Below are 21,140 nucleotides of genomic sequence, written 5' to 3'. Positions count from 1 at the left end.
CGCTATTGTTCCCCGGGCCGTGTGGCGCAGTTTTTATTCGGCCGCGCGCACTGCGCATGCGCGAGTTGCCAGAAGGGAGGGGGCGAGCCGCGCCCCGCGCATGCGCACTGACTATTCCCCTTTTTTCTCTCTTTTTTTAGTCAGTAATCGCCTCAAAACCCCCGGGGGCTCCTTAATGAAGGGAAAAGGATTAAAAAAAGGAGTAAAAACCGCGATGGGGGGGGTATTAAAAGAACTGAGGGGGAGTTTCGGCTTTGCCGTACAACAAAATGGCGGCGCCCACGCCCCTCCCTCACCGCGCCCCGCGCATGCGCAGAGCGGCGGCAAGATGGCGGCGGGCGGGGGCCTGGCGCTGCTCAGGGCGGCGGCGGCGGCGGGGGGGGCGCTGAGGGGAGCGGGGAGGCCGCTGTGGGGCCAGGTGAGGCCGGGGGGGGGCTCGGGGAGGGGGTTCCGGGGGTTACCGGGGCCTAACGGGGCCGGGCGGATGTGACGTCAGCGCGCTGGTCACGTGCGGGCGTGACGTCATGCGGCGGGGAGGTTACATCATCGCTTATTTAATTAATTAATTATTTATTTGGACGTTTATTTCATTATTTTGTTTATTGGAGAGGGTTTCGCGAAGGCAGAGGGAGGTTTGGGGGGCCGCGGTGACGTCACGGCGCGTTATGACGTCACCGGGGGGTGTGATGACGTCACCGGAAGGAGCGGTGACGTCACCGAGGCGCGCTGACGTCACTACGTCCCCCGCGTGACGTCACACATCAACCCCTCCACCCCCCAACCCACCCCGTGACGTCACACCCCTAAAATACCCCCCCACCCTAAAATACCCCCCCAATGACGTCATTGCCCCCCTATGACGTCACCAGCACCCTAGGGTGCCCCCTATGACGTCATCACCCCCCCCATGTCCCCAGGGGGTCCCCCAGGCCCGGCCCTGCAGCTCCGAGACCCCCCCCAAACCCTCGGAGCCCCCGTCCCCCTACAAGGAGAAGCCCTGGGAGTACCTGGAGAGCGCAGGTAGGGGTTTTTTAATTTTTTTTCCCAAAATCTTCGTTTTTGTCCCCAAAATTTGGTCGGTCGCACCAATTTTGGGGTGTCTGAGGTCCTGCGCCCCCCACCCCGCAGAGTACCAGGAGGCGTACGGGGACAAACCCGTCTGGTTCGGCTACCGGCGCAACCACAAGGGCGCCGTCCCGCCCCAGCGCACCCGCAAGGCCTGTCTGGTGAGGTGGGGGGGGTACTGGGAGGGACTGGGAGGGACTGGGAAGGGTTGGGAGGGTGCTGGGGGGCACTGGGAGGGAGCTGGGGGGGATTGGGGGAGGTTTGGGGGGCTTTGGGGGCACTAAGGGGGACCTGAGGGGCATTGGGGGGGAATTGGAGGATACTGGGAAGGAACTGGGGGGAACTGGGAGGGCCCTGGGGGATGCTGGGAGGGACTGGGGGGAACTGGGAAGGGCTGGGAGGGATTGGGGGGGTTTTGGGGGACACTAAGGGGGATCTGAGGGGCATTGGGAGGGAACTGGGGGGAACTGGAGGACACTGGGAAGGAACTGGGGGGAACTGGGAGGGAATTGGGAGGGACTGGGGGGAACTGGGGGGTACTGGGATTGACCTGAGGGACACTGGAAGGAACTGGGGGGAATTGGAGGGGCACTGGGAGGGACCTGGGGGGCCCTGGGGGACACTGGGAGGGAACTGGGTGACACTGGGGGCACTGGAAAGGACATGGAGGGAACTGGGGGACACTGGGCGGGAACTGGAAGGGCTCTGGGGGACACTGAGGAGGAACTGGGGGATACTGGGAGGGAACTGGGAGAGAACTGGGAGCAATTCCCCATCTTTTGCCCTCCCAGCGCAAGGGGAAGCAGGTGGGGAACCCCTGCCCCATCTGCCGGGACCGCCACCTCTTCGTGGATTTTCGGGTGAGATTTTGGGGATTTTGGGACCAAATTCGGGAACCCTCCCCCCTTCTTTCCCCCCCCCCCCTTTGCTCTTCCTCATCTTCCTCCCCCCCCTTCCTCTTCCTCGCAGAACGTGAAGCTCCTGGACCAATTCGTCTGCCCCCACTCGGGCTCCATCTTCCACCCCACCCACACAGGTCAGGGGGCACCCATGGGTGCTGGGGGGGGGGCACCCATGGGTGCTGTGGGACCCCCCTGACCCCCTCGGGACCCCCTTTTTCCCCCCTAATTCCCCCCCCAGGGGTCTGCATGAAGCAGCACAAGCTCCTTTTGAAGGCCATCACCAAAGCCCAAGACCACGGTGAGCCCCCAGACCCCTTCAGGAGGCAGCACCCAAGGGTGCCAGCACCCATGGGTGCCATTTTAACCAATTTTAACCTTTTTAAACCCAAATTTTTTTCCATTTTTTTCCTCGCAGGGCTGCTGTGGCTGCGCGTCCCCTTCGTGCCCGTGCCTCAGGACGACTTCGCCGCCCGCCCCCCGGCCGTGGGGAAGACCCCTCCGGCCCCTCAGCTAGCGGCCGGCACCGCTTGGTACCCGTGGTACGAGTGGCAGCAGCCGCCCCCCGCCGCCATCGCTCGCCTCAGGCGCCTCTACAAGGACTACCTCCGCCCGGAGGAGGGCGGCCCAAGCCCGGGAACAACCCCTGAGGCTTCGTGAGGGGCCGGAGGGAGGAATAAAGCGGTTGGAGCCCCACTGGGTGCACTCTTTTGTGGGCAGGAGCCAAGGGGAACGTGGCACAAAATGGCGGCCGGGCACACAAAATGGCCGCCGGGTGTGCACAAAATGGCGGCCGGCTTCTTCTTCAAGGGGATGAGGGGTGGGGCTTGTTGCTAAGGGGGTTGCTAAGGGGCGGGGCTTGCCGCGAAGGGCGGGGATTGGTTAATAAATGGTTGCTAAGGGGCGGGGATTGGTGGAGGGGATGCTAAGGGGCGGGGCTTGCAGCGAGGGGCGGGGATTGGTTAATAAATGGTTGCTAAGGGGCGGGGATTGGTGGAGGGGTTGCTAAGGGGCGGGGATTGGGTGGGAGGGGTTGGTGGAGGGCGGGGATTGGTGGGGAGGTTGCGAGGGGCGGGGCTTGTTGCTAAGGGGTTGCTAGGGGGCGGGGCTTAGTGGTACAGGGCTGCTAAGGGGTCCGGAGGTGGTTGCTAAGGGGCGGGGCTTAGTGGTAAAGGGCCAATAGGGGTCCAGGGATGGTTGCTAAGGGGCGGGGCTTATTGGTAAAGGGCCAATAGGGGTCCAGGATGGTTGCTAAGGGGCGGGGCTTAGTGGTACAGGGCTAATAGGGGTCCAGGATGGTTGCTAAGGGGCGGGGTTTGGTTGCTAGGGGGCGGGGTTTATTGGTAAAGGTCCAATAGGGATTGAGCTGGTTGCTAAGGGGCGGGGCTTGTTGCTAAGGCGTTGCTAAGGGGCGGGGTTTGGTTGCTAAGGGGCGTGGCCTGCCATGCAAAGGACGCCCTGTGATTGGCCAGGCGGCTCCGGGAGGGGCGTGGCCTGTTGCTAAGGGCGGTTGCTAAGGGCCGGGCCTGGGCCTGGCGGCGGCGGCGGCACCGACGAGGCCCGGGGCCAGGCCGGGCCCTGCGGCGGCACCGATAACGGGGCCATGGAGTTCCCGTTCGACGTGGCGGCCGTGCTGGGCGAGCGAGTCTCCGTGGTGGACCAGCACCTGCGGCCCAACGGGCGCCGAGGGCCCGCCCACCGGTACCGGGCCGCGGGCCTAGGCCTCAGGCTCGGGCCTGGGCTAGGCCCGCCCCGGTGCATGCTGGGAAAAAAATAAAAAAGGGGGGGGGGGAGGGTAACGGGAGGGGGCGCGGGGCATGCTGGGAAGGGTGGGGCGAGCCCCGGTGCATTGTGGGATGGGTGGAGGCCAACTGGGCTCATCCCAGTATCATCCCAGTTCATACTGGGAAGGATGGAGGCCCCATTACCCCTCCCCAGTACATACTGGGAATAATGGAGGCCCATTGACCTCATCCCAGTACATACTGGGAAGGATGGAGGCCCCCATTACCCATCCCCAGTACATACTGGGAAGGATGGAGGCCAACTGGCCTCATCCCAGTACATACTGGGAATACTGGAGGCCCCATTACCCCTCCCCAGTGCATACTGGGAATACTGGAGGCCCACTGAGCTCATCCCAGTACATACTGGGAAGGATGGAGGCCCACTGGCCTCATCCCAGTATCATCCCAGTACAGACTGGGAAAGACAGAAGCCCCCGTTACCCCTCCCCAGTACATACTGGGAATAATAAAGGCACATTGACCTCCCCCAGTACATACTGGGAATAATGGAGGCCCACTGGCCTCATCCCAGTATCATCCCAGTACATACTGGGAAGGATGAAGGCCCCATTACCCCTTCCCAGTACATACTGGGAATACTGGAGGCCCCATTACCCCTCCCCAGTGCATACTGGGAATACTGGAGGCCCACTGAGCTCATCCCAGTACATACTGGGAAGGATGGAGGCCCACTGGCCTCATCCCAGTATCATCCCAGTTCATACTAGGAATAATGGAGGCCCCATTAGCCTTCCCCAGTGCATACTGGGAAGGATGGAGGCCAACTGGCCTCATCCCAGTATCATCCCAGTACATACTGGGAATAATGGAGGCCCTATTACCCCTCCCCAGTACATACTGGGAATACTGGAGGCCCATTGACCTCATCCCAGTACATACTGGGAAAGACAGAGGCCCCCATTACCCCTCCCCAGTACATACTGGGAATACTGGAGGCCCATTGACCTCCCCCAGTACATACTGGGAAGGATGGAGGCCCCATTACCCCTCCCCAGTACATACTGGGAAAGATGGAGGCCCATTGACCTCCCCCAGTACATGCTGGGAAAGATGGAAGCCAAATGGCCTCATCCCAGTATCATCCCAGTATCATCCCAGTACATACTGGGAAGGACGGAGGCCCCAGTACCCCTCCCCAGTACATACTGGGAAAGATGAAGGCTCCCATTACCCCTCCCCAGTACATACTGGGAATACTGGAGTCCCATTGACCTCCCCCAGTCCATACTGGGAAGGATGGAGGCTCCCAGTATCATCCCAGTCCATACTGGGAGGGGCCACCCATTAACCCCCCCCACAGGGGGGACCTGGAGCAGCAGCTGCGGACGCTGATCGACGAGCTGGGCAAAGCCTCCGCCAAGGTAGGCAAAAAAACCCCAAATTTTTAGGTCAAAAAAAGCCCGAATCGGCTCATTTTCAATTTTTTGTCCAATTTTTCATTTTTTCACCCCAAATTTTAATTTTTTTGCCCCCCCCCAGGCTCAGGGGCTGCCGGCCCCCGTCACCAGCGCGGCGCGGATGGAGAGCAACCGCCACGTCCTCTACATCCTGCGGGGCGCCGAGGGGGGGGGGTGAGTGGGACCCCCCCAAATTTTTTTTGGGACCCCCCCAAATTTTTTTGGGACCCCCCCAAATTTTTTGGGACCCCCCCAAATTTTTTTTGGCCCCCCCCAGGAGCAGCAAAGCGGCGGTGATCGGGTTCCTCAAGGTGGGCTACAAGAAACTCTTCCTGCTGGTGAGTTGGGACCCCCCCCCAAATTTTGGGACCCCCCCAAATTTTTGTGACCCCCCCCAAATTGTTGTGCCCCCCCCAAATTTTTGTGACCCCCCCAAATGTTTGTGCCCCCCCAAATGTTTGTGCCCCCCCCCCAAATTGTTGTGACCCCCCCAAATTGTTGTGACCCCCCCAAATGTTTGTGCCCCCCCCAAATTGTTGTGACCCCCCAAAATTGTTGTGCCCCCCCAAATGTTTGTGCCCCCCCCAAATGTTTGTGCCCCCCCAAATTTTTGTGCCCCCCCCAAATTTTTGTGACCCCCCAAATTGTTGTGCCCCCCCCAAAATTTTTTTGACCCCCCCAAATGTTTTTGACCCCCCCCAATTGTTGTGACCCCCCCCAATTGTTGTGACCCCCCCCAAATGTTTGTGCCCCCCCAAAATGTTTGTGCCCCCCCCAAATTGTTGTGCCCCCCCCCAAAATTTTGTGACCCCCCCCAAATTGTTGTGCCGCCCCCAAATGGTTGTGCCCCCCCCAAATTTTTTTGACCCCCCCAATTGTTGTGATCCCTCCCAAATTTTTGTGCCCTCCCAAATGTTTGTGCCCCCCCCAAATGTTTGTGCCCCCCCAAATATTTGTGCCCCCCCCCAAATGTTTGTGCCCCCCCAAGTGTTTGTGCCCCCCCAAAATTGTTGTGACCCCCCCAAATATTTGTGCCCCCCCCAAATTGTTGTGACCCCCCCAAATGTTTGTGACCCCCCCAAATTGTTGTGCCCCCCCCAAATTATTGTGCCACCCCCAAATTATTGTGCCCCCCCAAATGTTTGTTTTCCCCCCCAAATTGTTGTGACCCCCCCCAAATTTTTTTGACCCCCCCCCAAATTTTTTGTGCCCCCCCCAGGATCACAGCGGGGCGCACAACGAGGCGGAGCCGCTCTGCGTCCTCGACTTCTACGTCCACGAGTCCCTGCAGAGGCACGGCTACGGCCGGGAGCTGTTCCAGCACATGCTGAAGGTGCCCGGGGGGGGGCAAAAATAATTCGGGGGGGGGCAAAAATAAATTTGGGGGGGGCAAAAATAAATTTTGGGGGGGGTAAAATGGCCCTGGGGGGGCGTAAAATGACCCAAATGGGGTTAAAAGTGAGTCAAAAATGACCCCACGGGGGCTAAAAATGACCTGGGGGGGGCAAAAATAAATTTTGGGGGGGCAAAAATTAATCTGGGGGGGGCAAAAATAAATCTGGGGGGGCAAAAATAAATTTGGGGGGGGCAAAAATAAATTTTTGGGGGGGAAAAATGGCCCTGGGGGGGCGTAAAATGACCCAAATGGGGTTAAAAGTGAGTCAAAAATGACCCCACGGGGGCTAAAAATGACCTGGGGGGGGCAAAAATAAATTTTGGGGGGGCAAAAATTAATCTGGGGGGGGCAAAAATTAATCTGGGGGGGGCAAAAATAAATCTGGGGGGGGCAAAAATGAATTTTGGGGGGGGAAAAATGGCCCTGGGGGGCTGTAAAATGACCCAAATGGGGTTAAAAGTGAGTTAAAAGTGATTAAAAGGGGCTAAAAATGACCCGGGGGGGGCAAAAATGACCCCGGGGGGGGCAAAAATGAATCTGGGGGGGGTAAAAATGAATCTGGGGGGGGCAAAAATTAATCTGGGGGGGGGGCAAAAATAAATTTTGGGGGGGTAAAAATGGCCCTGGGGGGGCGTAAAATGACCCAAATGGGGTTAAAAGTGACCAAAAGGGGTCCAAAATTACCCCGGGGGGGGGCAAAAATGAATCTGGGGGGGCAAAAATAAATCTGGGGGGGGTAAAAATAAATTTGGGGGGGGCAAAAATAAATTTTGGGGGGGGAAAAATGGCCCTGGGGGGGCATAAAATGACCCAAATGGGGTTAAAAGTGACCCCAGGGGGGCTAAAATGATCCCGGGGGGGTTAAAATGAGCTGGGGGGGGTAAAAATAAATCTGGGGGGGGCAAAAATAAATTTGGGGGGGGGCAAAAATTAATTTTGGGGGGGGTAAAAATGGCCCTGGGGGGGCGTAAAATGACCCAAATGGGGTTAAAAGTGACCCCAGGGGGGCTAAAATGATCCCAGGGGGGGTTAAAATGAGCTGGGGGGGGTAAAAATAAATCTGGGGGGGGCAAAAATAAATTCGGGGGGGGTAAAAATGACCCAGGGGACCCCAAAAATGACCCCATGGGACTCAAAATGACCCTGGGGGGGCTAAAAATGACCGGGGGGGGACCCAAAAGTGACCCAAAAAGCCCTAAAATGACCGGGGGGGGGGGGCAAAAATGACCCGGGGGGGGTCCCAAAAAGACCCGGGGGGTCCCAAAATGTCCCGGGGGGGTCCCAAAATTGTCCCCCCCCCCCCCCCAGAGCGAGCGGATGGAGCCGTGGCGCTTGGCCGTCGACCGCCCCTCGGAGAAGCTGCTGGCCTTCCTCCGCAAGCACTACGGGCTCTGCCACCCCATCCCACAGGTGAGTTTTGGGGTCGGCCCCCACCCCAAAAACCTTTTTAGGGTCCCCGACCCCCCTCCGTAAAATTTTTGGGGTTTTTCCCGTCCCCAAGAGCTTTTCCCAGGGGGTTTTTGTCCCGAAAAATGACCCAGAGAGCAGCAAACGGCTTCAAAGTTTTGTTTTTTTTAGGTGAAGTTATAGGATTTACCCCAAAAAATCCCAAAAGTGTGGTCTCATATCCCAAAAATCTCTGAAAAAGACCCAAAAAGGGGCAAACGCCTCCAAATTTTGCCCTAAAAAGAGTTACTGGTCCCAAATAACACCCCAAAGAAGAATAAATGGCTTCAAAGTTTCATTTATTTTAGGTAAAGTTATAGGATTTACCCCAAAAAGACCCCAAAAGTGTGGTCTCACATCCCAAAAATCCCAGAAAATGACCCAAAAATCCCAGAAAATGACCCAAAAAGCCCAGAAAATGACCCAAAAATCCCAGAAAATGACCCAAAAAGCCCCAAAGCGTGGCCTCACACCCCAAAAAGCCCAGAAAATGACCCAAAAAGCCCAGAAAATGACCCAAAAAGCCCCAAAGCATGGCCTCACACCCCAAAAAGCCCAGAAAATGACCCAAAAAGCACAGAAAATGACCCAAAAATCCCAGAAAATGACCCCAAAAGCCCAGAAAATGCCCCAAAAAGCCCCAAAGCGTGGCCTCACACCCCAAAAAGCCCAGAAAATGACCCAAAAAGGGGCAAATGCCTCCAAATTTTGCCCTAAAAAAGAGTTATTGGTCCCAAATAACACCCCAAAGAAGAATAAATGGCTTCAAAGTTTCGTTTATTTTAGGTAAAGTTATAGGATTTACCCCAAAAAGACCCCAAAAGCGTGGCCTCACATCCCAAAAATCCCAGAAAATGACCCAAAAAGCCCAGAAAATGACCCAAAAAGCCCAGAAAATGACCCCAAAAGCCCCAAAGCATGGCCTCACACCCCAAAAAGCCCAGAAAATGACCCAAAAAGCCCAGAAAATGACCCCAAAAGCCCAGAAAATGACCCAAAAAGCCCCAAAGCATGGCCTCACATCCCAAAAAGCCCAGAAAATGCCCCAAAAAGCCCCAAAAGTGTGGCCTCACACCCCCGAAAATCCCAGAAAATGACCCAAAAAGCCCAGAAAATGCCCCCAAAAGCCCCCAAAGTGTGGTCTCACATCCCAAAAAGCCCTGAAAATGACCCAAAAAGGGGTAAACGCCTCAAAATTGTGCCCTAGAAAGAGTTATTGGTCCCAAATAACACCCCAATGGCTTCAAAGTTTCATTTATTTTAGGTAAAGTTATAGGATTTACCCCCAAAAAAAACAAAAGCGTGGCCTCACATCCCAAAAAGACCAGGAAATGACCCCAAAAGCCCAGAAAATGACCCCAAAAGCCCAGAAAATGACCCAAAAATCCCAGAAAATGACCCCAAAAGCCCAGAAAATGACCCAAAAAGCCCAGAAAATGACCCAAAAAGCCCCAAAGCGTGGCCTCACACCCCCGAAAATCCCAGAAAATGCCCCAAAAAGCCCCAAAAGCGTGGCCTCACACCCCAAAAAGCCCAGAAAATGCCCCCAAAAGCCCCAAAGTGTGGTCTCACATCCCCAAAAATCCCTGAAAATGACCCAAAAAGGGGCAAACGCCTCCAAATTTTGCCCTAAAAAGAGTTATTGGTCCCAAATAACACCCCAAAGAAGAATAAATGGCTTCAAAGTTTCGTTTATTTTAGGTAAAGTTATAGGATTTACCCCAAAAAGACCCCAAAAGCGTGGCCTCACATCCCAAAAAGCCCAGAAAATGACCCAAAAATCCCAGAAAATGACCCCAAAATCCCAGAAAATGACCCAAAAAGCCCCAAAGCATGGCCTCACACCCCAAAAAGCCCAGAAAATGCCCCAAAAAGCCCAGAAAATGACCCCAAAAGCCCAGAAAATGCCCCAAAAAGCCCCAAAGTGTGGCCTCACACCCCCAAAAAAACAGAAAATGACTCAAAAAGCCCAGAAAATGACCCCAAAAGCCCAGAAAATGACCCAAAAAGCCCCAAAGCATGGCCTCACACCCCAAAAAACCCTGAAAATGACCCAAAAAGCACCAAAACGTGGCCTCACACCCTAAAAATCCCTGAAAATGACCCAAAAAGAGGCAAACAATTCCAAATTTTGCCCCAAAAAGAGGGAAAATGCCCCAAGATTTGACCCCATGGGGGGGAAACTCCTCTGAGATTTGCCCTCCTTTATAGGGTCGACCCCAAAACGAGGCAAAAAACCCCAAACTTTGCCCCCATATGTTCCCAAACCCCAAAAAGACCCCTCACGGTTGTTTTTTGGGGGTAAACACCCCAAAATCTGCCCCATGGGGGTGCAGAGCTCTGAAATGACACCGGGGGTGGAGGAAAACCCTATTAATTTTTTGGGATCGCCCCCTTTTTCCCTTTTAGGTGAACAATTTCGTCATCTTTGAGGGCTTCTTCAGCAACCGGCCCGGTGAGCGGGGGGATTTAGGGGATTTATGGGGTTTTGGGGGATTTAGGGGGTTATAGGGGATTTAGGGGGTTATAGGGGATTTAGAGGATTTAGGAGGTTATAGGGGATTTGGGAGGTTATAGGGGATTTAGGGGGTTATAGGGGATTTTGGGAGGTTGTAGGGGATTTAGGGGGGTTTGGGGGTCTTAGGGGATTTAGGGGGGTTATGGGGGATTTAGGGGGGTATAGGGGATTTAGGGGGTTATGGGGGATTTAGGGAGGTTGTAGGGGATTTAGGGGGGTTATGGGGGATTTAGGGAGGTTGTAGGGGATTTAGGGGGGTTATGGGGGATTTAGGGGATTTAGGGGAGGTTATAGGGGATTGTAGGGGATTTAGGGAGGTTGTAGGGTGTTTAGGGGGGTTTTGGGGGGCTTAGGGGATTTAGGGGGGTTATAGGGGATTGGGAGGGTTGTAAGGGATTTAGGGGGATTTAGGGGCATTGTAGGGGATTTAGGGGGATTTAAGGAGGTTGTAGGGGATTTAGGGGCATTATAGGGGATTTAGGGGCATTTAGGGGATTTAGGAGGTTATAGGGAGTTGTAGGGGATTTAGGGGTGTTTAGGGGATTTTGGGGGTTGTAGGGGATTTAGGGGGTTATAGGGGATTTAGGGGGGTTATAGGGGCTTATAGGAGATTTAGGGTAGTTGTAGGGGATTTATGGGATTTTTGAGGATTTAGGGGGTCGTAGGAGACTTATGGGGATTTAGGGAGTTGTAGGGGATTTATGGGGTTGTAGGAGATTTAGGGGCATTTAGGGGAGTTATGGGGGATTTAGGAGATTTAGGGGCATTTAGGGGCTTTAGGGGGCTTATAGGGGACTTAGAGGGGTTATAGGGGCACCCCCACCCTATAACCCCCCCCCCTTACAGCCCCCCAGCGCCGCCCACCCCAAAAACGCCCGGAGGAGGAGATCAAACCCTACTCCTTACCGGAGCGCGACTGTAAGGCGCGGGATATTGGGGGGGTGCCCAAAAAACCCAAAACACGACCCCATAACGGGGCCGGGGGGTGGATTTCCCGTCCCCACACCCCCACCCCATTATTTTATGGGGTCGCCCCGTAGTTTTAAGGGAAGAAGCGGAGCCCCCCTGGCCCTTCAACCTGACAACGGGGCGCGCGGGGGGGTCCCCGGTACGGGGCAGCCTCCGCCCCTTCCTGGCCGAACGGGGTCCGCGGCGCCCTACGGGGTCGGACGGCGCCGACCCCATAAGGACCCTCAACGGGGGGGGCGAGGGCGAGCGGCAGCGCCGCGCCAGGCGAGTTTTGGGGGGGTTTAATGGGGTTTTGGGGGCGTTTTGTTGGGTTTTGGGGTCTTTTGTTGGGTTTTGGGGGTCTTTTATTGGGTTTTGGGGGCGTTTTATAGGGTTTTGGGTTGCCTTTATAGGGTTTTGGGTCTCTCATTGGGTTTTGGGGTCGCTCGTTAGGTTTTAGTGTTTTTTCGTTGCGTTTGGGGGTCTTTTATTGGGTTTGGGGGGCGTTTTATAGGGTTTTGGGTTGCCTTTATAGGGTTTTGGGTTCTCTCGTTGGGTTTTGGGGTCTCTTGTTGGGTTTTGGGGTCGCTCGTTGAGTTTTGGGGTCACTCGTTGGGTTTTGGGGTCTCTCGTTGGGTTTTACTATTTCTTTCATTGGGTTTTGGGGTCTCTCGTTGGGTTTTGGGGTCTCTTGTTGGGTTTTTGGGGTCTCTCGTTGGGTTTTGGGGTCTCTTGTTGGGTTTTGGGGTCTCTCGTTGGGTTTTTGGTGTCTCATTGGGTTTTGGGGTCTCTCGTTGGGTTTTAGTGTTTTTTTCATTGGGTTTTGGGGTCTCTCGTTGGGTTTTGGGGTCTCTTGTTGGGTTTTTGGGTCTCTCGTTGGGTTTTGGGGTCTCTCGTTGGGTTTTACCGTTTCTTTTGTAGGGTTTTGGGGTCTCTTGTTGGGTTTTTGGGTCTCTCATTGGGTTTTGGGGTCTCTCCTTGGGTTTTGGGGTCTCTCGTTGTGTTTTAGTGTTTTTTCCAATGGGTTTTGGGGTCTCTCATTGGGTTTTGGGGTCTCTCGTTGGGTTTTTGGGTCTGTTGTTGGGTTTTGGGTCTCTTGTTGGGTTTTTGGGGTCTCTCCTTGGGTTTTGGGGTCTCTCGTTGGGTTTTGGGGTCTCTTGTTGGGTTTTGGGGTCTCTCGTTGGGTTTTGGGGTCTCTTGTTGGGTTTTGGGGTCTCTCGTTGGGTTTTACTGTTTCTTTTGTAGGGTTTTGGGGTCTCTTGTTGGGTTTTTGGGTCTCTCCTTGGGTTTTGGGGTCTCTTGTTGGGTTTTAGTGTTTTTTTCATTGGGTTTTTGGGTCTCTCATGGGGTTTTGGGGTCTTTCATTGGGTTCTTGGTGTTTATTATTGGGTTTTGGGGTCTCTTGTTGGGTTTTGGGGTCTCTCATTGGGTTTTTATTGGGTTTTGGGGTCTTCCATTGGGTTCTCGGTGTTTATTATTGGGTTGTGGAGTCTTTTATGGGATTTTTTTTATTGGGTTTCGGGTTTTATTGGATTTGGGGGTCTTTTATTGGGCTTTGGGGTTCTCTGTTGTGTTTTGGGGTCTTTTATTGGGTTTTATTTTTTGGGGTTTGTGGTTTTTTAATGGGTTTGGGGTCTTTTATTGGGGCTTGGGGATTTTTATTGGGGTTTTGGGCACTTTTATTGGGTTTGGGGTCTTTTTATTGGGGTTTGGGCTCTTTTTTGGGGTTTGGGGCTCTTTTATTGGGGTTTGGGGTTTTCTGTTGTGTTTTGGGGTCTTTTATTGGGTTTTATTTATTGGGGTTTGGGGTCTTTTATTGGGTTTGGGCTCTTTTATTGGGGTTTTGGGCCCTTTTTGTTACGTTTTGATTTTTCTTTCCTGAATTTTGGGATTTTTTATTGGGTTTGGGGATTTTTTATTGGGTTTGGGGATTTTTTATTGGGTTTTGGGATTTTTTATGGGTTTTGGGCTTTTTTATGGATTTGGGGCTTTTTTACCTCATTTCCCCCCTCTCCCCACAGCTCCCTCGGCCGGGCCGGCCGCTGACCCCGATCACGGATCCCCCCCGACCCCACAGAGAGGGGATTTGGGGGGGGCCCTGGGGGGTCTGGTCCCCCCCATGGCCCCCCATGGGTGCTCGCCCCCCCGTGGGTGCCCATCCCCACCCCCCAGCACCCATGGGTGCCTGGCCCTGCCCCATAAATTTTGGGGGTGCCTTTCCCTGCCCCGTGGGTGCTCGTCCTCCCCCCCCAGCACCCATGGGTGCCCCTCCCCACCCTATGGGTGCCTCCCCTTGCCCTGTGGGTGCCTCCCCTCCCCCCCCAGCACCCATGGGTGCCCCTCCCCACCCCATAGGTGCCTCTCCCCACCCTATGGGTGCCTGTCCCAGTGCCCCAGCACCCATGGGTGCCCTTCCCAGTCCCATAACTGCCAAAACCCAACCCTGTGGGTGCCACCCGTGCCCCCCAGCACCCATGGGTGCCCCTCCCCACCCCATGGGTGCCCTCCCCCACCCTGTGGGTGCCTGTCCCTGCCCCATAGGTGCCTGTCCCCGCCCCCCAGCACCCATGGGTGCCCCTCCCAGCCCCATAGGTGCCAAAACCCAACCCTGTGGGTGCCACCCCCGCCCCCCAGCACCCATGGGTGCCCCTCCCAGCCCCATAGGTGCCAAAACCCAACCCTGTGGGTGTCACCCCCACCCCCCAGCACCCATGGGTGCCCCTCCCCACCCCGTGGGTGCCTCCCCATGCCCTGTGGGTGCCTGTCCCTGCCCCCCAGCACCCATGGGTGCCCCTCCCCACCCTGTGGGTACTCCTCTTCGCCCCCCAGCACCCATGGGTGCCCCTCCCCACCCTGTGGGTGCCTGTCCCCACCCCCCAGCACCCATGGGTGCCCCTCCCAACCCCATAACTGCCAAAACCCAACCCCGTGGGTGCCACCCCCGCCCCCCAGCACCCATGGGTGCCCCTCCCCACCCTGTGGGTGCTCCCCCTCCCCCCCCAGCACCCATGGGTGCCGCCCCCCCCCCTTTTGGTACCGTTTCAATAAACCCGCGCTTTTTCTTTCGTTTCCCGCGCTTTTCTTTCGTTTCCCGCGCTTTCCTCCGGGCGCGCCGTGACGTCACCACTTGGGGGCGGGGCCGCGATTCACCACGCCCCCTTTGCTAACACCCACCAATCCGCGTAGAGACCACGCCCCCTTCCATTTAAACCACGCCCACTCCGCGCTGCCAATCATCAAGCCCCGCCCCCCTGCGCCAAGCGAATGAATTACCCGCACTGCGCATGCGCACTCGGTCCCATTTCCCGACATCTTCCTACTGCGCATGCGCAACCGCCCTTCCCGCCCGGTCACCTTCCCGGGCTGCGCGGCGCATGCGCACTGCGCCCCCTCCCCCTGCGCCGCGCATGCGCAGTGCGCTCCCGCCGGCCGCTGAGGCGCCGTGAGGCGAGGAAGGGGCCGGGGGGGCTCCGCCATGCTCCGAAACGGCCCCGCCGCCGCCGGACGCCGCCTCCTGCCCGCCTGGCCCGGGGTCGCCTCCTCTTGGAGCCGGCCGGGGCCTCAGCGACGCCGGTACCGGGCTAGGCCGCAGGTGAGGGGAGGGGGGGGATGGGGGGGGCAAAACTGAGGTGATTTTATGTAAATTAGGGGGCGTGGTTATGTAAATTGGGTGTTTTGGGGCGTGGTTATGTAAATTGGGGGCGGTTTGGGTGGGCGGGGATATGTAAATGAGGTGGTTTGGGGCGTGGTTATGTAAATTAGGCGATGTGGGGCGTGGTTATGTAAATGAGGTCGTGCAGGGGGCGTGGTTATGTAGATTGAGTGGCTTGGGTGGGCGTGGTTATGTAAATGAGGTGGTGCAGTGGGGCGTGGTTATGCAAATGGGGTTGTTTGGGTGGGCGGGGTTATGTAAATGAGGTGCTGAGGTGTTCTATGGGGTTGGGGCGGGGTTATGCAAATTAGAAGAGGTGGGCGTGGTTATGGAAATGAGGGGGCGGGGCCTGGTGGCCCCTAGGGGTGGATCCGGCCCCTATGGGGTCTCCTATGGGGCAGCCCCCAGCCCCCTATGGGGCTCCCCCCACCCGCTATGGGGCGGTTCTGGCCCCTATAGGGCAGCCCCGACCCCCATAGAGCAGCCCCAGTCCCCTGTGGGTCACTTCCAGCCCCCTATGGGGCAGCCCCACAGCCCTATAGGGCCGCGCCATACCCCCCTATAGGGCCACCCCACAAGCTCTAGGGCTGCCCCACCCCCCTATAGGGCCAGCCCCACATGCTGTACGGCCACCCCACACCCCCATAGGGCCGTCCCCCATTCCTATAGGGCTGCCCCATATGCTCTAGGGCCATCCCACAAGCTCTAGGCCCAGCCCCACACCCCTATAGGGCCACCCCACAAGCTCTAGGGCCGCCCCACACCCCTATAGGGCCAGCCCCACATACTCTAGGGCCGCCCCACACCCCCATAGGGCCACCCCTACCCCTATAGGGCCAGCCCCACATGCTCTAGGGCCGCCCCACACCCCCATAGGGCCACCCCTACCCCTATAGGGCCAGCCCCACACCCCTATAGTGCCACCCCCACCCCTATAGGGCCACCCCACAAGCTCTAGGGCCAGCCCCATACCCCCATAGGGCCACCCCCACATGCTCTAGGGCCACCCCACACCCCTATAGGGCCACCCCCCACCTCTGTAGGGCCAGCCCCACATGCTATAGGGCCACCCCACACCCCATAGGGCCACCCCACATGCTATAGGGCCAGCCCCACACCCCCATAGGGCCGCCCCACAAGCTCTAGGGCCAGCCCCATACCCCCATAGGGCCGCCCCACAAGCTATAGGGCCAGCCACATACCCCCATAGGGCCATCCCACATGCTCTAGAGCCGCCCCACAAGCTATAGGGCCACCCCCCAAGCTCTAGGCCCAGCCCCCCACCCCTATAGGGCCACCCCACAAGCTCTAGGGCCACCCCTACCCCTATAGGACCAGCCCCACACCCCATAGGGCCACCCCACATGCTATAGGGCCAGCCCCACGCTCTGTAGGGCCGGCCCCACAGCACCCCTCCCGCAGGACCTGCCGCGGGGCTGGCTGCTGCCTCTTCTCCCCCCCCCACCACCGCCGCCGCCGCCCCCCCGGGCACCCCAATCCTACAAACCCCGAGCCTTGGCCCCACCGGAGGGCATGGCCGGGGCCATCACCACCGTGGACGGCCGCCGGGAGGACGACATCGCCGTGCGGGACAGCCCCATAACCACCTCCGACCCTATAACCACCTCCAGCCCTAAAAACACCTCCAGCCCTAAAAAAACCTCCGACCCTATAACCGCAACCGGCCCCATAACCACGGCAATCGGCCCCATAAGTGCTGCCAGCCCCATAACGGCTGCCAGCCCCATAACCACTGCCGGCCCTATAACTACCGCCGGCCCTATAAGCACTTCTGGCCCTATAAATGCCACAACCAGCCCTATAAACGCCCCCCCCGGCCCTATAACGGGTGCTGGCCCCATAACCGGCCCCCTCCTGCTGCTGCGAGCCCCCCCGGCCCCATTACTCGCCCCCGCCGCCCCCCCCCGCCGCCCCAACCCCAGTATGGAGGAGCACCTGGCCCTAATGCACGACAAGCTGCGGCACGAGGTAACCGGGGGCGACCCCAAAAGCCCCCTTTTTGGGGGTGTTTTGGGGTCCCCTCGGGGTTGGGGTTGTACGGGGGGGGGTTGGGGGGGGTTTTGGGGTCCTGGGTGGCCCTATAAAGGGGATGGGGTGATTTTGGGGTCCTGGGGGTCTCTATAAAGAGGGTGGGGTGGTTTTAGGGTTCTGGGTGGCCCTATAAAGAGGGGGGAGGGGGGTTGGGTGGCCCTATAAAGGGGATGGGGTGGTTTTCGGGGTGCTGGGTGGCCCTATAAAGAGGGGGAGGAGGGTTTTGGGGTCCTGGGGGTCCCTATAAAGGGGGTGGGGTGGATTTGGGGTCCTGGGGGTCTCTATAAAGGGTCTCTCCCCATCCCTTTTTTCTCCCCATCCCATTTTCTCTCCGTCCCCATCCCCTTTCTGACCCTTTTCTGTCCCTTTTTGTCCCTTTTCTGTCCCCATCCCCTTTTTATCCCCTTTTTATCCCCTTTTTATCCCCTTTTTATCCCCTTTTTATCCCCTTTTTATCCCCTTTTTATCCCCTTTTTATCCCCTTTTTATCCCCTTTTTATCCCCTTTTTATCCCCTTTTTATCCCCTTTTTATCCCCTTTTTATCCCCTTTTTATCCCCTTTTTATCCCCTTTTTATCCCCTTTTTATCCCCTTTTTATCCCCTTTTTATCCCCTTTTTATCCCCTTTTTATCCCCTTTTTATCCCCTTTTCTCTCCCCATCCCCTCCCCGTCCCCTTTTCTGCCCCTTTTCATCCCTTTTTACCCCTTTTCACCCTTTCCACCCATTTTTACCCTTTTTCCCCGGCAGCTCCCCAACTTCTTCCTCAAGATCCCCGACTACGCCCTCTACTCCCCGGACATCGAATTCGTCAACCACCCCCTGCGCCTCCACACCCGGTAAGCGCCCCCCCTGGGGACCCCCCCAATAATTTGGGGACCCCAAAACTCACCTCCTGCTGTCCCCACAGGGGCCGGGCCATGTACCAGGTGGCCGTCACCCTCTGTAGGGTCGCTGCTTGGGGTTATTTCGCCAGCCTGCGCCTGGAGGTGCTGGCCCTAACGCAGCACCCCGAGGACTGCAGCATCCGCGCCCGCTGGCGCCTCACCGGGCTCCCCTTCCACCTCTGCCTCCTGCGCTTCTACCGCAAGGACAAACGCGAGCTGCTGCGGTCAGCACCCCCCCGTTGTCCCCTTTGTCCCCTTTGTCACCCTTGTCACCTCTTGGCCCCATTCGGACCCGTTTTGGACCCGTTTTGGCCCCCTTCAGACCCGTTTTGGCCCCATTTGGACCCATTTTTTGCCCCTTTCTCCCCATTTTGTGCCCCTTTGGACCCATTTCGGGCCCCTTTTAGCCCATTTTGTACCTCCATAATCCCATTTTGTCCCCCTTTGTCCCCATTGTCACCTTTTGGCTCCTTACGGCCCCATTTGGACCCGTTTTGGCCCCATTTGGACCCGTTTTAGGCCCCTTTTGGCCCCGTTTTGGGCTCCTTTGGACCCGTTTTGTGCCCGTTTTCGCCCCCTTTCTCCCCATTTTGTGCCCCTTCATCCCATTTTGTAACCCCTCTGTCCCATTTTGGTCCCCTTTGTCCCCATTTTGTTCCCCTCTGTCCCCGTTGTCACCTCTTGGCCCCTTACGGCCCCCTTTGGACCCGTTTTGGACCCGTTTTGGCCCCGTTTGGCCCCCTTTTGTGCCCGTTTTTGCCCCCTTTTGACCCATTTTGTTCCCCTTTCTCCCCATTTTGTGCCCCTTCATCCCATTTTGTAACCCCTCAGCCCCATTTTGGTCCCCTTTGTCCCCGTTGTCACCTCTTGGCCCCTTATGGCCCCATTCGGACCTGTTTTGGACCCGTTTTAGCCCCATTTGGACCCGTTTTGGGCTCCTTTGGACCCGTTTTGGGCCCCTTTCTCCCCATTTTGTGCCCCTTTCTCCCCATTTTGTGCCCCTTCATCCCATTTTGTACATCCATAGTCCCATTTTGTTCCCCTTTGTCCCCATTTTGTTCCCCTTTGTCCCCGTTGTCACCTTTTGGCTCCTTATGGCCCCATTCGGACCCGTTTCGGACCCCTTTGGACCCGTTTTGTGCCCCTTTAGCCCCATTTTGTGTCCCTTTGGACCCATTTTGTGCCCCTTTTAGCCCATTTTGTTCCCCTTCATCCCATTTTGTAACCCCTTTGTCCCCATTTTGTTCTCCTCTGTCCCCATTTTGTTCCCCTTTGTCCCCATTGTCACCTCTTGGCCCCGTTTGAGGCCCCCTTCGGACCCGTTTTGGGCCCATTTGGCCCCGTTTTGTGTCCATCTTCGCCCCCTTTTGACCCTATTTCTCCCCATTTTTGTGCCCCTTCATCCCATTTTGGCCCCTTTTCTCTCCATTTTGGCCCATTTTGTCCCCCTCTGTCCCCATTGTCACCTCTTGGCCCCTTATGGCCCCATTTGGACCCGTTTTGGACCCGTTTTGGGCCCCTTTGGACCCATTTTTTGCCCCTTTGTCCCCATTTTGTTGCTCTTTCTCCCCATTTTGTGCCATTTCTCCCCATTTTGTGCCCCTTCATCCCATTTCGTAACCCCTCAGCCCCATTTTGGTCCCCTTTGTCCCCATTGTCACCTCTTGGCCCCTTATGGCCCAATTTGGCCCCGTTTTAGGCCCCTTCGGACCCGTTTTGGCCCCCTTTGGACCCATTTCTGGCCCCTTTTAACCCATTTTGCCCTCCTTTTGGCCCATTTTGGCCCCCTTTTAGCCCATTTTGTTCCCCTTTGTCCCCGTTGTCACCTCTTGGCCCCTTACGGCCCCATTACACCCCAAATTGACCCCAAATTATCCCCAAATCCCCCCCAAAATGTCCCCAAATCCCCCCCAATGTCCCCAAACCCCCCACATTGAGACCCCAACCCCCTGCCCCCAATGTCCCCAACACCCCCAAACACCCCGAACACCCCAAATTGACCCCAAATCCCCCCCAAACACCCCAAATTATCCCCAAATCCCCCCAAACACCCCAAATTACCCCCAACCCCCCCCAAAATGTCCCCAAATCCCCCCCAATGTCCCCAAACCCCCCACATTGAGACCCCAACCCCCTGCCCCCAATGTCCCCAACACCCCCAAATCACCCCCAAACACCCGAAATTATCCCCAAATCCCCCCAAAATGTCCCAAATCCCCCCAAACGCCCCCAAACCCCCCCCATTGAGACCCCAAACTCCTGCCCCCAACACCCCAAACACCCCAAATTGACCCCAAATTATCCCCAAATCCCCCCAAATGTCCCCAAATTCCCCCCAATGTCCCCAAACCCCCCCCAATGTCCCCAAACCCCCCACATTGAGACCCCAACACCCCAAACACCCCAAATTACCCCCAAATACCTCAAATTATCCCCAAATCCCCCCCAAAAACACCAATTATCCCTCAATCCCCCCCAAACACCCCAAATTATCCCCAAATCCCCCCAAAATGTCCCAAATCCCCCCAAAATGTCCCCAAACCCTCCCCAATGTCCCCAAATCCCCCCCCTACATCCCAAATCCCCCCGCATTGAGACCCCAACCCCTGCCCCCAACACCCCAAACACCCCAAATTTACTCAAAATGTCCCAAATCCCCACAAAATCTCCCCAAAATTCCCCCCCCAGATCCTACGACGCTTTCTCCACCTTCTTCCTCGACTCCCGGGGCCTCATCCGCTGCCACCGCGTGGACAAGGTAAGGGGACGGTGACAAAAAGGGACACCAGGGACAACCCCGAGCCCCTCCTGTCCCAAAATCCCCTTTTTTTCCCCCAATTTTTGCCCCCCCCCCCAAAGCTGATGCCGGCCCCCCCGGCGGTGACGGAGCCCAAGAAGCTGCTGGTGGCCGCCGCCGTGGCGCTGGCGGTGGCCGAATCGGGGTCGGGGCCGGCCCTAAACCTCACCCTAAAACCCCCGGGAGCTTCGGGACCCCCGGGAGCCGCATGAAGACCCCCACCCCACCCCAAAAAAATAATTTAATGTACAGAATTAAAAAAAATATATAAATTCC

The 21,140-nt window shown here is 56.9% G+C and overlaps 3 protein-coding genes across 6 annotated transcripts; all 3 read left to right on the top strand.

Moving 5' to 3' along the window:
* Positions 1-262: 262 nt before the first annotated feature.
* MRPS18B (mitochondrial ribosomal protein S18B) lies at positions 263-2,660 on the top strand. Of its 2 annotated transcripts, none has more exons than XM_072024884.1 (7): positions 263-418; positions 918-1,020; positions 1,129-1,226; positions 1,857-1,925; positions 2,035-2,101; positions 2,206-2,265; positions 2,383-2,660. In XM_072024884.1, exons 1-7 carry the CDS (start codon positions 329-331, stop codon positions 2,622-2,624), a joined length of 729 nt encoding a protein of 242 aa, XP_071880985.1. In that variant the 5' UTR covers positions 263-328; the 3' UTR covers positions 2,625-2,660. The 2 variants fall into 2 exon arrangements, with proteins under 2 accessions (XP_071880985.1, XP_071880986.1); XM_072024885.1 differs by having other exon boundaries at positions 294-418; positions 930-1,020.
* Positions 2,661-3,399: 739 nt separating this feature from the next.
* Positions 3,400-13,654, top strand: ATAT1 (alpha tubulin acetyltransferase 1). 2 transcript variants are annotated; one of them, XM_072024900.1, is made up of 10 exons: positions 3,403-3,665; positions 5,073-5,133; positions 5,252-5,343; positions 5,447-5,507; positions 6,389-6,502; positions 7,874-7,975; positions 10,421-10,466; positions 11,376-11,447; positions 11,570-11,762; positions 13,499-13,654. In XM_072024900.1, the coding sequence occupies exons 1-10, from the start codon at positions 3,568-3,570 to the stop codon at positions 13,521-13,523; spliced, it is 864 nt and encodes a 287-aa protein (XP_071881001.1). In that variant the 5' UTR covers positions 3,403-3,567; the 3' UTR covers positions 13,524-13,654. The 2 variants fall into 2 exon arrangements, with proteins under 2 accessions (XP_071881002.1, XP_071881001.1); XM_072024901.1 differs by lacking the exon at positions 11,376-11,447 and having other exon boundaries at positions 3,400-3,665.
* Positions 13,655-14,852: 1,198 nt separating this feature from the next.
* C17H6orf136 (chromosome 17 C6orf136 homolog) lies at positions 14,853-21,134 on the top strand. 2 transcript variants are annotated; one of them, XM_072024870.1, is made up of 6 exons: positions 14,853-15,069; positions 16,552-17,118; positions 17,931-18,019; positions 18,091-18,291; positions 20,756-20,825; positions 20,927-21,134. In XM_072024870.1, the coding sequence occupies exons 1-6, from the start codon at positions 14,953-14,955 to the stop codon at positions 21,074-21,076; spliced, it is 1,194 nt and encodes a 397-aa protein (XP_071880971.1). In that variant the 5' UTR covers positions 14,853-14,952; the 3' UTR covers positions 21,077-21,134. The 2 variants fall into 2 exon arrangements, with proteins under 2 accessions (XP_071880971.1, XP_071880972.1); XM_072024871.1 differs by lacking the exon at positions 16,552-17,118 and having other exon boundaries at positions 14,854-15,069.
* The last annotated feature ends 6 nt before the right edge of the window (positions 21,135-21,140 follow it).

This window comes from Anas platyrhynchos, chromosome 17, assembly GCF_047663525.1.
Source record: "Anas platyrhynchos isolate ZD024472 breed Pekin duck chromosome 17, IASCAAS_PekinDuck_T2T, whole genome shotgun sequence".
Lineage (NCBI taxonomy): Eukaryota > Metazoa > Chordata > Aves > Anseriformes > Anatidae > Anas > Anas platyrhynchos.
This window is presented reverse-complemented; position numbering and strand designations above follow the sequence as displayed.